We start from the raw sequence: 15,542 nt of genomic DNA, 5'->3' as shown, positions 1-15,542 counted from the left end.
ATCCTATATTATTATATGTTGTATGGTAGTGCCTAAAAGGCACAAATTGAGAACAGGGACCCGCTGTGCTAGGCATTGTGCAAACACGTAGTGCCGGATTCAAAGCCCATTGAATTCAATGTGAATCTTTCCACTGACTTTAACAGGCTTTGGATTAGATCCTAGTGTGAGACAATCCCTGTCCTGAAGATCTGACATTCTAAATGACAGAGGCAAAGGATAGGGAAGGTAAACAAAGGCAAAGTGACTTTTTCAAGGTCACGCAGCAGATTAGTGGTAGAGCCAGAAATAGCACTCACGTCTCCCGACTCCCAGGCCAGTGCCCCCACCACTAGACAACACTGCTATCTACTATTGCCCTCATAAAACAGACACTGTCTATCAAAATAATGCTTGCTGGAGGACAACCCTATGTCAGTGCTTGTTTCCACCTCAGAAAAACCTCTGTTTTTAAATTATCTACACCAGTGTTTCATTGTCTTTTCCCCCTTCACTCTCCTCTACCACAAAACACATTGCTAATACCTCAGGATATATTATTGAGATAAGACTGCATATTAAATAGATCCTGTTCAGTTCTAATTCCAGACAAATACAAGTGCGTTCTCCCACCTCATTCCGGGGAAAGATAGAAAACTTGACAGAAGTAAATAGAAAGTAAAAAGGAGAAGGAAAATACTGTCTGAGTCAAGATTTGATTCTAGAGTTTCTTTGTGCCCGAGGGTTAGTGGTTATTCACCAAGAGGCAGAATGAATGATGAGTTGAAGTCAAGTCCTTAAATGAATGGATTAAAGAAAAATGAATGAACTATTAAAGAAAGAACTGGAAGAAAGCCACTCTACAAAGCCAAGCATGAAAACTAGAAAGGCTCAATCCTAGTTATTTCCAGACATTGTTTTTCACTTTAATCAACCCCTTAAGACAGAGCTCACAGTGCCAAAGAAGTCAGCAGACTGGTAGGTTTTGGGGTGGCTGTTGGTTTTATTTATTTTTTTAAAGAAATGTAGGCTAGGTCACTTGTACCATTTGTTGCATAAATTTGAGTGGGAGTGTTAGAGGTGAAATACACCAGTCACAGGGGAAATTCTGTTTCCTGTTGGAAAAGACAATGGAAACAAATAGCCTCTATGGTTCAGATGTAGTGGCTAACAGTGGGAAAAGGCAGCACAACTGGCCCTATTTTGAAGTTGTGGGAAATCTGAATTTTCTTCCCAGAATATACACTGAATAGCACTTCTGAGTTGGAGAAACCAGAAACTTCTGCAGCACAGATGTCCGTGGGGAGTGCTGGTCCATGGAGAGTGCTGTTCCTTGAGGAGCAATTACATCTCTTATCTGTGGTCTGTGTTGACTTTGAATATCTTCACAGAACTCACCTGTGGTCTGATGCTACCATTTCATATAGTTGTCAAAATTCATATTTCAAATGTATGGCATTAGCTAACTCCCAATTCCCTCACTCTCATCACTATGTTCCTCTTTTAAAATATTTCTCAATAAAACTAGTCCACATGTCTATTCAATGGGAAAGCAATGCACGATTTCAAAGAAGTTTGGAGGTATATCCTATTACTAAAGATTTATGAGACAGTGTTCACATGCCAGATTATGTCATGATAAATTGCTACCAGAGCTTTGTTCCTCCCAGCTTTCCCAAAGCGAATGAATTGGAAAACATGCAGAAATTTACATTATAATTTTGAAAATTCCCACTACTGGAGTCCGCCGACAGTACCACAGTCGGTCATGGTTCACCCAATCTTCTGAGTCTTAGAATCGTTCTTTCAAACACTATCCGTGAAGAATGGAACAGTAGCTCTGTTTCTACAACACACTTTTTGTACTGCTTGACGGAACCTGTTGACAAATAACTTCATGCTTTATAACATTGCCACTTGAAAGTCTGCTTTGGTGAGAGAGACACACAAGATCTGTAGACATTTGTCCTGTTTTGGCAACATCCGAAGAAATCCTGAACTGGCTCTAGGAATAAAGCAACTTGCAGAGAGGAAGGATGGTCCTGTGATTAAGGCACTGACCTGAGACTTAGAAAATGTGGATTCAGTTTCAGGCTCAGCTGCAGACTTCCTGTGTGATCTTGAGCAAGCCATTTAATCACTCCATGCTTCAATGTTCCATCTGTAAAACGGGAACAATAATTGTCTTGTTGATATAGACTTTACTCCCTTCAGGATAGGACTGTCCCTAAGTCTTTGTGTGTATGTTGCTTAGTTCAGTGGAGCTCTGATCATAGGTGCTGACTTTCCTGCTTTCCCATGGATGCTGGACCCCCCACTCCACCCCTTTCATGAGGCCCTGCCCTTGCCCTGCCCTGCCTCTTCCCACCCCACCCCCATTCCAACCCCTTCCCCAAAGTCCCCACTCCAACTCAGCCCCCTCCCTGCCCCTATTCCAACTCCTTCCCCAAATCCCTGCCCTGGTCCCGCCTTTTCCCCGCCTCCTCCCTTGAGTGCACCATGTTCCCGCTCCTCCCCCTCTCTCCCGGAGCCAAACAGCCACCAAACAGCTGTTTGGTGGCAGCTGGGCGGAAAGCACTGGGAGGTAGGCGGAGGAGCAGGGACGTAGCGCGCTCAGGGGAGGAGGTGGAGGAGGAGGTGGGGCGAGGGATGAAGGGAGCTTGGCTGCCAGTGGGTGCAGAGCACCCACTAATTTTTCCCCCTGGGTGCTCCAGCCTCAGAGCACCCACGGAGTCAGCGCCTATGGCTCTGATCCCATTTGGGGGTGTCCAGGCCCTGCTGTAATACTAATTATAAAGGTAGAGCTGGTAGCATTACCTGTACTTAAGATTGTCCTGTTTTCAGTTGCTTACAACTTTGCCAAATTGAAATTGTTGGGCAGAAATTTTCCATGCCAGGTGACTGCCTCAAGTAGATTTTTTTTTTTTCCTGGAACATTTCAGCAAGAATGGTTCAGAGATCTTGCAGAATGAGATTTGTGTGTGTGTGTGGGGGGAATATCTTGTTTTTCTCATGTTAAAAAAGTTCTGGTAACTATTTCATTGAGAAGTTCTTGCACCTCTGTGCTTTGGAGAAGGGATTTGAAATTTAGCTGGTGTCAGCCACGTGCCTTTTGATGATTCCATGAAAAGTCCAAATTTGGCCAAGTTATCAGCCTTTGAAAAATCTCCATTCACAGTTGTTCCATAGAGACTTCTTAGAGTTTGAGAGCTTAAATTTTCCAAGAAATCTGTCTGCACTGGGCATGCTTGAGCCCAGGGCTGCAGTGGGCTGAGCACGATATTTTCCCTGCTATTGCTGCTGCCAGCAGCAGCAGGATCAGGTACAGGAAATGGGAGGAGAGAGTCTATCTCTCCTGTACTCTCAATGCTACCCCTGCATTGCATAGACAGTGTGAAGAAGGAGGAAGCAATGTGACTGAAATGCAGTGGGGACAAGAGTTGGACAGGGGAGAGCAGAGGAAGAGGGAGTAGATTCGGATAAGGAACAAAGATAGAAGACTGGGAGCTGGGGATGGGGATGGGGGAGACAAGGACAGGATGGGCAAGGAGCCTACGGGTAGACTGGGATGTGGAGCCCAGGGGAGGGAGATTGGGACTTGGATGAGTAGCCTGGTACGGGCTGGGCAAAGACACTGGAAATGGAATGAGGAGGCCCAGGGGGTTGAGTAGGGTTACCATACGTCCGGATTTTCCTGAACATGTCTGGCTTTTTGGGCCTCAAATCCCCATCCGGGAGGAAATCCCAAAAAGCCGGACATGTCCAGGAAAATAGGGAGGGAGGGGTCGTGGGGCTTGGGTCCGGGCTCGAGCCGCAGCAGCTGGGGCCGGCGGTGCTTGGCCGGTGGTGCTCGGCCAGGGCCGGTGCTGGTGCCGGGCCGGAGCCGCTTGGTTGGAACCGGGGCCCGAGCCGAGTTGGGCCGGAGCCGCTGGGACTGGGACCAGGAGTGCCCGAGCTGCTGGGGCCAGCGGTGCTCGGCCGGAACCACTGGGGCCGGCGGTGCTCTGCCAGGGTCGGTGCCGGGCTGGAGCCGCCGGTGCTCGGCCGGTGCCGGGCTGGAGCCGCTCGGCCGGAACCAGGGCTGGCGTCCCAGGGCCCGAGCCGAGCCGGGCGGGAGACGCCGGGGCCAGAACCTCTTGGCCGGGGCCGGCCGCCCGCCGGAGGGAGCTGCTCAGCTGGGGGGGCTGGACTGGGCCGCACCTCCTCGTGGCCTGCCACCGCCCCAGCCCTAGCCCCAGCTTACCTGCTGCCTCCCTGTTTCAGGCTTCCCGCGAACATTTGATTGACGGGAAGCAGGGGAGGGGGAGGAAGAGGGGGCAGGGCTTTCAGGGAAGGGGTGGAGTTGGGGCGGGGCCGGGGCCCTGTGGAGTGTTCTCCTTTTTTTAAATTAAAATATAGTAACCCTAGGGTTGAGGCTGGGACTGCATAAGCAAAGAGACTGGGATAAGTAAAGACTGGGAACAGGAGCAGATGGGGTCTGTGCTCACGAAAGAACACTCCCCTTCAGATCCTGGAAATTAATCCAGAATTCCAGAGCCTCAGCAGTTCTCTGCTGGTGGCAAAAAGCTGTGAAACCCACTGTCAATCAGTGTGTCTCATTCTTCTCTAATGGCTGGTTTGTATAGAGGATGACAATCTAATACTGCTATCAGTTACTCCATTAGCTCAAGTGGCAGAGATCTGTGCTGTGGATCTGAGGCCTGGTCCCCACTAAGTCCCTACTTCGGACTAAGGTACGCAAATTCAGCTACGTTAATAACGTAGCTGAATTCGAAGTACCTTAGTCCGAACTTACCGCGGTCCAGACGCGGCAGGAAGGCTCCCCCCGTCGATGCCGCGTACTCCTCTCGGCGAGCTGGAGTACCGGCGCCGACTGCGAGCACTTCCGGGATCGATCCCAGAACATCGATTGCGTGCCGCCGGACCCTCCGGTAAGTGAAGACAAGGCCTAAAGGTTCCAAACTTTCTGAAGACCCGTGTGATGGTCAGTATGGTTGCATGTGGTAGAATTTTTTTTTTTTTTTCAGTTTGCTTTTTTAAAAACCTAGGAAATGACATGCAAAAACCTACATTATAAGAGCATTAAGGTTGCAAAGTCAAACATACAAAAGTTAGGAAATATCAGAGTTAAGGCTTATAGCGTGTGGTTATATAATTAAAGACTATCAGAATGCATATGCAGAAGGGGGGAAATAAAGATTGCACAGGGAACCTTAAATATGGCATTTCTTATCTTTTGAGTGTTTGCCTTTGTAACCTTATTGTTCTTTTAAGGTAGTGTTTTGTGTATAATAATAACTTGTCATAACTGCTCTAGTACAGCATAAAGTTCCTTTTCTGTAGGCAGTTGGGCTGACTAGTTACCTCTTAGTTGTCTTAATATTGTTACCAAAAGTGGCTGGCTTGGCTTTCATTGTACCAAAAAAGTTATTGTGTTGGCTTGAAACCATTCTGTGAATTAAAGTTTTAAAAAATTTAAAAGCAACAAGTTCCTTGAAAGCAGAGACAGATACACTGTTTTACTTTGTCTTAATCAGTTATCTAAACAAAAGTGCTTTGTTTCACAGTGCTGAAGGACTTGGTGGAGAAAATCTACCTAGATAAGTTGTAGAAACACAGATTTTTCTCACATCATAAGCACTAAAGTCATCCTTGTCAAAGGGACTCTCATTTTGCATGTAGACATTTGGTCATGCAGATTATATGCCTGAAAGCGATGGTCTGTATGCAAACTGTATGTCCACAGAACAGAAGCCTTTCGAAAATAAGGCCCTAACTTTCACTCTTGGTGTAATTCTCACCAGAAAGAATTGCATTCTAGTGAAGACTAAGTGATTTCTTACTCCTACAGGGAATCCTTCCAGGTCAGAGTTCATGTATATTGGTGGGATGGTGGTGGAAGTTTACACTGCTGTAGCCTGAACTGGACATGGTCTGTCCATAAGGGATGAATCCAGGACTGTCAATTCAGCACCTGCTACTACTGTTAAAGTTTAATTTTCCTATCAAGTTTCAGGAAGTTTGGTTTGAGTTTTACTTTCCCAGTCTCTCTCTCCTGTGATCGATCTCTTGCTCTCTGGCTAATATTACTGAAGAGAGTTTTTTTGCTAAGAACCACTTGCAGTGTGATGCCTCTTTTCTGTTCTATATAGCAATCTAAACAATCCTTGATCTGTCAAGGCAGATAGGCCTAACATGAGACCTCTCTGCTCTGTTTTGGGTTGTGAGTGAGCATGACATTGTGCATCCCTTTCCTTCCCTGTCACCCTTGATTGCTTTGTCTGCTCTCTTCTTAGGAGACACGAGTGTGCTGCAGTTTACAAGAATCTTGCTCTCTACAAGAACAGGCCCAGGGTCCCAGAGACAATCCCAGGATTTGGTTTATGAATCCACACCAGTCTCTCCAGCACCACCTCACGTTGCTTGTTTGTTCGGATTTTACTAACAGGTTACTGACATTCAGAAGGATCTTTCTTTCCAAGAACAGACCTGTGATCTCAGAGAGAAACCCAGTGCCCTGGTTAGTGTTGGTTCACACCAGCAGAATAATCTGCATTTTAACCATTAGACTGCTTCCTTTATCATAAAAAAAACCAGGAAGTAGGAATGCTGTGAAAAGGAAAATTCTGTACCATTTTCAAGGCTACCTTGATTGTGTACCTGATTCTCATCTACATACGTGCCCTTTGACAGCACTCTGATAATGTACAGAGGAAGTAATTATAATTTTCTTCCACTTTAAATGCCCTTTAAACCATCAGTGGTATCAAATGGCCTTATGTAAATGAGACTCAGGCCCTGGGTCTCTCTTAAGACAATAAACAAGCAATTTGAATGGTGATCCCAAAGGCAGACTAGGAATGTTTCTAAAAAAAAAAACACAATAATTTATTGAAATAAGGTCAATCAAAACAGACTAGATTTTCCTGTTTATTTTGGTTTGTCAAGCTGCCAAGTGAGAGTTAATGTCACCCTAACAGTCCTAGAATCCTCCTCCCTCTTCCCTTCTGCATGTTGACAAATGGGGCAGGTTTAGGACACTGAGGAGAAGGGTATAAAGAGTTGCTCATGTGGCTGTACATCAAGGACACTTCTATTGTTATGGTGGGAACATGATATAAGGAGTCAGATGAAATCAAATATCCTGGAGCTTCCCATTTTTCTCAGCTGACCAATCCTGATTTATTTTAATCCATGTTTTATATTTTTTTTAAATCATGTAACCATTCCCCTCTGCCCTTTACGAATGTTTTATTTAATGGGATGGCTTGCATTGTGGCTGCATTATGCCATGCAGTGGGAAGGGGTCACAGGCACAGGAACTGTCCAAGGGAGTCTTTGGACATGCTATGCACTGGAGAAAGTATCTCCATTCTGGCCTTGAATGTGCTACTCTGGAGGGCAGCAATGACTCAGGCAAGGACATTTTTCATGTATCCAGAGGCTTCAGCACAATGCATAAGTGCAGTGTAGGGCCTGTAGCTGTGAATGGTAGTTTCCAGAGGTGAAATCCCATCCAAAATTCCAACTGACTTCGGTGGGGCCACGACTTTACCCCAGTTTCCTAGACTTCCTGCACTCTGCTGCTCTCAGCATCAGTCTCTTTTTTTGAGTTACTTCATAGACTGTTACAGTCACTCTGTTCTTTACTAAGGAGAAGAGGTAACTGAATGAGGGTAACTGCAGGTTTTGAAAATTCAGGTTTATCAAACTACTATATACATTCCATTTCTGGATTTCTAGTTATGAGGAAATAAATCTGAGGTAAACTCTAGCTCTAAAAATAGAACACAGCCAAATAGAACACACATTTCTCTGGGGGCCAAATTCTGGCCTTGGGTGCATACACAGAATTCAGATTGATTTATTTAGGAGCTGTGTTCATGCATTTTTAGGGCAAAATTTGGTCTAGTGCATTGACCTCAAATAATTAAATTTCACAATCTCTCTAAAAAATCACGACTGAAAGTCTCAGCAGCTAGTGATAACCTGAACGATTATAGTCATTTAAATAAGAGACACTGTGTGCAGTCTTAAAGAGAATGGACATATGTTATGTGAAAGTTCAGTGTTTTTAATGAAAACGGCGACATGCTTTAAAAGTGCAGCATTAGTGCAATTTAAAGTATGTAATTCTTCTGCTGAAATTGGTGATAATATGTTTAACAAAAAGGACTAACAGGAAAGATACTTTAAAAAAAATACACGTCTGATAAATTTAATGAGAAGATCTATTGTGCTGGTTTAACAGGAAGCACTATTTGTATATAAACCAAAACAAAGAAGTAACATTTGTTGGCCTTAAAAAGTGACATAGCCTTTGTATAGCCATATGTTTTGCTTGGAATCTTGCCAGGATTATAAATAGATTGGTGGGAAGCCACTGGGAAAGAAAAAATGTACCGTCGCTGGCTGTCGTAAATAAAGTAATCATAGAAGGGACAGTCTTATAATGCGTACTCCTGTTAGTAATTTTACCATACAGCTAACCTTCAATGGAACTGTTCTCATAAATAATTACTCATGTGAGCATGGGGTACAGGATTAGATCTATAGTTAGAGCCCAACTGGTTCTCCACTGTGCCTGAACAGAGCTATTTAGGATGTCTAAACTTTTCCATGTTCCCTTTTCTTAGGGAAGATGTAAAGTTGTCTCCGATGGTTCAGAGCTTCCCAACTCACATGTGGAGCCCACTTTAATGGAGAGCTTGATATGCCGTCTTCTGCAGCAGGGACTTGTGCAGAGTAGGGACACGGTCAAGACCCTCCTCACTACCAACTTTGGGGTGACTAGAGTCCTGATGGGAACCAGTTACTTCTCTTGGGAAAACATGGGGACTGTGCTACTCAGAACTAACTTGCTTTTAATGGATTTAAATCATGCCTTTAACTTTCCTGGAACAAGTTGAATTCTTGCATATTGAATGATGAAAGTATGTGATGTTTTATTTTTCATGGAAAATGAAGCCAGTCAAGGAGATAATGGGTCAGAGCATCAGCTGCGGTAAATCAGCATAGCTCTGTTGACCTCAGTGGATTTGCACCACCTGAGGAACTGGCTCAGTATCATTTGGGGAGAGGGAGTTGTGGATTTATGATGAAGAAGTGTTCCAGCTGGGTGCTGTAGAACTGGAAAGGTTGTCCAGACAATATCCCCCCCAGAAGCCCATGGGTACATTCCAAGCATTTTTCTCTGGAAATGAAGTACTTTTACATTCAGTTTAGAGCAGGAGTCCACCCTGCCAAGGTGTTTTGTTGCAAGGGTCTCAGAAAAGTGCATGTAAAAATACCTAACCTCCTGATGATTTTTCATGTAAGTAAACCTATTTAAAAATGGTAAATATAATGCTGAGGCAGAAACCTGCAGGTCATATCTCAGCATGCTGTAAATTACTTTAAAACAAAAGAGGTCTCAACCCATCAGAACTTGGATGAAAATGTAAACACCTATAGAACCTTAACTGTTGTGATGTTTGTGGGAATTCTCTCAGTCGTATATAATGACATGACCATGACCTTGAAAATTTCCCATTGAGATGATAGAATGCTGGAAAAATAGTCTAAAAACAACTTTACGAGCAACTAGAAAAGCTCAAAACTCATTATAGATACAGTTACTACTGATTCTATTCTAATATATGCAAAAAATAAAATATACAAGATCTCTGTTAATTATTAGGAAGTAAATAGAACACTACAATGAAAAAACACTAAAGACAAAAATCAGCTGTTTCTATCCATGACATCTGCTCCAACTGGACTCATGATTAATAATAATCTGTTGCTAGGATCAGGCTTTAGTTTATATGTAGAGGCCTCTGCAGAGGGAAATACTTTCAGAATTCCTGGGCGGGTCATAAATAATCAGTGGCACTGAAGAGAAGAGAAAAAAAGAACATGCAATGTGAGGATCCACAGTAGGAATAACTGTAATTCCCATTGCAACATCAACATCATGTGTGCAGCCAAACTAGTTTATTAGCCAACACGTATTAGTTGGATAGCAATGAGCACCCTAGAAATAGTTGCTTATAAATAAACAAGCAGAGAGTAAGACTATTACCAACAACTTTACAATATAATCTTCTGTGTATGAGTTCTAATCTAATTAGAACTTGTCTAGATGGGGAAATTTACTGGCAATGTAACTATACTGGTATTGTTATGCTGGTAAATTTCCCTGTGTAGATAAGACCTACGTTTTTAGGAGCTGGATCATTTACTTCCATTATCCCAATGATTTTAAATCCACATCAGTCCCAGATTTGGAAATATGCATGTAGCGTATGACAAAGTGAAACACACCTACTGGGTATAGAAATATCAGGTTCAAACAATACGTCCGAATTATAACAGCAACAACAGAAAGTTCTCAGATTCACTTGAGGCAGGATTGTTCTCCAGTTATTTAATAACCATAGTGCTAATCCTGAGGTCAAAACATGCACATTAGGACCAAATGCAATAGAAACCTTGTGTGCTGGATGGTATCACGGTCACTTCGACGTGGGAAGAACTTTGCTGTAGATCTCTTGGCCCTGCAGGATAGGGGGAAGGGGACATGTTGGGGACATGGATCCACAAAGGAGAGAAACAATACAGCTGTGGTTCAGAGGGTTTTGTCATCCACTCTACATCTATACCCCACAGGTTGTAGCTTGGCTGCATGGGTTTGTGGCCCTTATTTCACTTTTGGTCTTGAAGGGTGCATCTCTGAGTTCCACTGTGTGAGCTCAGGATTTTTCAGGATTGGGTCCCATAGGAGGATTCAGTCGATGTGCACCATGTTTACACAGGTAGCCTGTGTAATTACTGCAAACACCCACATCATTAAACTAAGTTAATTTGTAATTATAATGCAATAATTACACAGATATTGCTGAGAATAGCATCATTTCCACTATAAATCATATGGATTCTACAATTGGTAACTTCCTTTTTCCCCCCATAAAATTAAATATCATGACTGTATCTGGAGTAAATAAAAATACATTCACAAAATGCAGTGATCCAAATTATACACTTAAAGCTCTGTAATCTCCACTGGTGAAGCCTCTAAATCTGTCTCTGACTCTCTTTTCTTCGGAGACCAGAATGTAGTCAGAAAGGCTATTCAGGAAAGCATCGTTATTTGGTCCTCTTTCTTGAAGTTAAGCATGTACTTAAGTCTCACTGGGGACATGGGACTTAAAACAGTGTTGCTACCTCTCATGATTTTGAAGTTAGTCTCATGATTTTTCTGGGTTTAACTCATGATTTTTTGAGCGCATGGGGTTGGCAATACTTACATAATCTTAAATGCTTTCATGAACTTTCAAGGGAGATGGAAAGGCAAAGGTAATTCCTTCAACTGAGGTTTCTATCCATACTGAAATGGCACGCTGCCATTCAAAAGCTTTTCATTTTTTTAAACATTGTTTTTTCATAATTACCCATTAATACATTCTGTTATAAGGAACTGGCTTAGCTACACGTAATTGTGTCAGATAGTTATCCAATAAAAGGATCGGTGTAAATGTAAATTAAAAAAGGAAATATTTAATAGAAACATGAAAGCAATAGCAATCAATCTTATTAACCTAGTGGGTGCAGTAGATTTATTAAAGGCTAGATATAATACAGTTACTCACACTGAATAGTATCTTACTTTGAGTGAAGTCCCACTGAAGTCACAGGTACTACTTTCGGAGTCAGATGCTACTCCATGTGAGTAAGAAGGTTGCAATCTAGCCCTAAATTTATGAGGTGGATATTGCATTTGGTTTTCATTTTGGATATGTAATAAATCCAAGTACAGTATGGGTTGGTTAAAATTATTATTATTAATTTATGTGTACTATAGTAACACCTAGAGACACCACCTGAGATTAGAAAGCACATAGTAAAAGAGTTTTCTGCCCTAAAGAGTTTACAGTCTAAACAGACAAGACAGATAAAGAGTGGGAGGGGAAACTGAAGCACGGAGTGGTGACATGATTTGTCACATAGCAGGTTAGTGGCACAGCTGGGAATAGAACCCAGATCTACTAGCTCCCAGTCTAGGGCAGTATCCACTGCATTACACTTTCTCTTTCACATTTAAAATGTTTTGTTTTTATTGAGACTTCCATAAACACCTTTTGTCTTTTAAATACATTGGGAAAATAATCACCGTAGAACTTTAGGGCCAAATCCTACTCCACATGTTCACAAGCACATTGACTTCAATGTCATATGAGTAAGATGAACAGGGTTTGGCTTTTAGTGTAGTGTCACCTCATGAAATAGGCCCATGGAAGATAGGAGACATTGGCATTCAGTATACACGTGTCTTCTCATTGTTTGGGGATTTCAAACTGTTTTGTTTTTAGTGATTTGGTGTTCACTCTTAAAGGAACACTGAAAACTGGGAGCAAGCTTTCTTTTTAATTGCACATTCTTTTAAGATTATGTAGGCCGGGGTGCTGGAACAATTTGTATAGCAGGGGTGCTGAGAGCCATTGAACCAAACTATAAACCCTGAATATAGTGAAAACCACTTCAATCCAGGAGGTGCTGCAGCACCCCCTGCACCCCTAGTTCCAGCACCTATGTATGTAGGAAAGAAAGGCAGAATGTTTTTTTCAGCGTTTCGCAGGCTTAAATGTTAGCCTTTTGTTCGAACCAAATAAACACAGATTGAACCAAATAAACACAGAAAGGAGGGGTTAATTTTCAGAGTTGTGATCAGGAGTTTAGATACACAACACTAAATATTAATAAATAGTAAGAGTTGGGCATGCCACTCATTATACTTGGTGCTGAAAATGTTCTGTTGTTTGTGAACAGAGTTTGTTTAAGGTCAGACCTGAAAAAAATAATGAAAAATTTGAAAAAAATATCAGTCTGTTTTTGAGAGGCCAATTTTTCTCCCACTGTCAAGTTAAACAATGTAGTTACTACAGTCAAATACATAACACTATTTTTTTTTAAAAAGGATACTGCATATTGTTCTCTAAGATGGTGTTAGAGATGGGGGAGGCATCCACAGAAGGGAAAAAACGAGGGCTAGAAAATAAAACTTCTTTGTGAGAAATCGACTTTTGTGGGAGAAGAGGAGTAACTAAGATACAGATAGGAACAGCAAGAATGATTGTTCTGTTATGTCAACCATCACCTTTTTTGTTACACTTTAATTGTGTAATCTTTGCAGGCTCAGCTGCTATTGTTTCCAGTCTGCTCTAACAATTACCAAGCAGGAAAAGAAGTCTGTAAAATATAAAGATTTAAAGAAAACCTTTTGGGTTAGTCGGTAACAAACGTACATGAGCCTTTGTCAACCTGACTTCCTACAAAAAGCCTACCGTGTTTTGAATCTTTCTAATTCCAGTGCTTCCCTTTTCATGAGAAGACGCATTTGAATCCCTGATTTGAATTCTGGAGTTCAGCCAGCCGTTAGAAATAACCAAGGGACGATAACTTTATGATTCAAAAAGTAGGCGTAGTCACTTTTTTTTTACATAAGCTAAGGAAACACCTTAGCAGAAAAAAAAATAAAGCATGTCTCCTATCCTAAGAGCACCAGTTCTTAATGAGAACACAGAGGTGCTGATCTCCTAACTTTTCTTTTTCTTTCTCATTTCAGTTTGTCAGATGAAATAATGAGGGAATGATACAACCGTCCTGAAGTTTAATATGGCATGTAAGAAATCATCTCCATTAGCCGAGGAGCAATCTTCCACCGAAATAGATGATCTTCAGATTTCACTGCAAGGTAAGTTATGCAAGTTTCATGTAACTTTGTATGTAAGTTTTTGGCAAATGTCTGTGGCTGTGTGCAAGTTAAGTGAAAATCTGTGAAGTCCATTAAAACATAAAAATTTTATCAGCTATAGTCCATTTATTTCTCTGCTGTAAACAGACTTCTGTAAATATCTCGGCAGAGGCTTTTCAACTGTAAAGTGAAATACAGTACTGAGCTTTTCTTCATGGTATTTACCGAGTCATTGCCTTTTTTGGAACAGATTTGCTCACAGTTTCTTATGTTAGCTGAACACATGTTACTGTAAACAGTTGTCAAGGGAACTATGAAAGAGTTACACAATTCCTATAATTTATTATGTATCTCTGCAAATTAAAACATGCCTTTGCTTGCTATTAGTGGAAAGCACTAAATAGTCTTTGCTGCATTTTCTTCTTATTTCTTGTCTCTGTCCCCTGTGGATACATATTTCAGGACCTGAACGAGCATAAAATCTCTCTGGCTTCCACACAAGCTCATTAAAGACCAAATTCTGCCCCCCTCACTCACACTGAGTCACACCCTACAAAGCAAGCAGTCCCCTTTATTTCAGTGGGACTACTTGAGTAATAAGGTGCTGGTCAATCTCAGTAAGGGAGGCAGAATTGGGCTCTAAAAATGATAAAGCTAAAGGTTCCTCAACCATTTGTTGGAGTGTGCAGGGCTGAGAAGAGTTTCTTTTTCCCTAAACTTGTGCCTCTTTGGATACATTTTGGAATGTATTTTTGAAATAGCAGTACTTGTATTGCACATTAATAGGGAGTTTTGTTTAAATGTTTACGGTATGCTATGTTTCCTTGCTTGGTTTCTTTGATAGCCAATCCTACAGTCTTTCTGCATGCAAAAACTGATCTTGATTTCAGGATCAAGTCCATTACAAAGCTGATTTTTCAGTTTTTTGTCTGCTCTAAGGGGAGATGGGCTGCATCACCCACTGTAAAAGGATTTCCCAATGGCTTACGTATGGTGAAGTTACTGATTTATTTGAGGGAAAACATTGAAGACAGATGAAGCTGGTGCAGAAAACGAATCCGCAAAGTGTTTTCTGTCATCCTTATCTACACACATGTTTCTAGAGCTATACATTGTGATTAATTAGTATTTACAATGATCTAAAGCTAAACTTCTTTCTGATATCTTTTCCTTTTGCACTTGACTTCATTACAGTCAGACAGGCAAGCAGAAAACTTCCAATGGCCAAAGGTTACTCTAAAACAGGGGTAGGCAAATTACGGCCCATGGGCCACATCTGGCCCGCGGGACCGTTCTGCCTGGCCTCCAAGCTCCTGGCCTGGGAGGCTCGCCCCACCTCCTCCCCCTCCCCCGCTGTTCCCCCTCGCCCGCAGCCTCAGCTCGCTCGCTCCGCTGCCCGTGCAATGCTCTGGGCAGCAGGGCTGTGAGCTCCTGGGGCAGCGCAGCTGCAGAGCCTGGCCTGACCCGGTGCTCTGTGCTGTGTGGTGGTGGCAGCGGCAGCATGGCCTGGCTCCAGCCAGGCAGCACGGCTGTAGCGCCGCCAGCCACCGGTGCTCCAGGCAGTGCGGTAAGGGGGGAGGAAGCATGAGGGATCGGATAGAGGGCAGGGGAGTTTGGGGGGTAGTGGTCAGGGGGCGGGGGGGAAACAGGGTTGAATGGGGGCAGTCAGGAAGTAGGGAGGGTTGGATGGGGCAGCAAGGGGCAGTCAGGGGCAGGAGTTCCGGGGGCAGCCAGAGGACAGGGAGAAGGGGTGGTTGGATGGGGTAGGGGCTTCAGGGGGGCCCGTCAGGAATGAGAGGAGGGGTTGGATGGGGCAGGGGTTCCAGGGGGG

At 42.9% G+C, this 15,542-nt stretch overlaps 1 protein-coding gene across 8 annotated transcripts in view; it reads left to right on the top strand.

Annotated features, from left to right (window-relative positions):
* SYNE2 (spectrin repeat containing nuclear envelope protein 2) overlaps positions 1 to 15,542 on the top strand; it is a 262,085-nt gene that overhangs the window by 11,133 nt on the left and 235,410 nt on the right. For all 8 annotated transcript variants that reach the window (XM_054026012.1, XM_054026015.1, XM_054026014.1 and 5 more), the window contains exon 2: positions 13,583 to 13,711. In XM_054026012.1, coding sequence (XP_053881987.1) covers positions 13,633 to 13,711 — 79 coding nt within the window. In that variant the 5' untranslated portion in view covers positions 13,583 to 13,632. The remainder of the gene's footprint in view (positions 1 to 13,582; positions 13,712 to 15,542) is intronic.

This window comes from Malaclemys terrapin, chromosome 4 (assembly GCF_027887155.1).
Source record: "Malaclemys terrapin pileata isolate rMalTer1 chromosome 4, rMalTer1.hap1, whole genome shotgun sequence".
In the NCBI taxonomy this organism is placed as follows: domain Eukaryota; kingdom Metazoa; phylum Chordata; order Testudines; family Emydidae; genus Malaclemys; species Malaclemys terrapin.
Note: the sequence above shows the minus strand (reverse complement) of the source record. Positions and strands in the feature narration are given on the sequence as shown.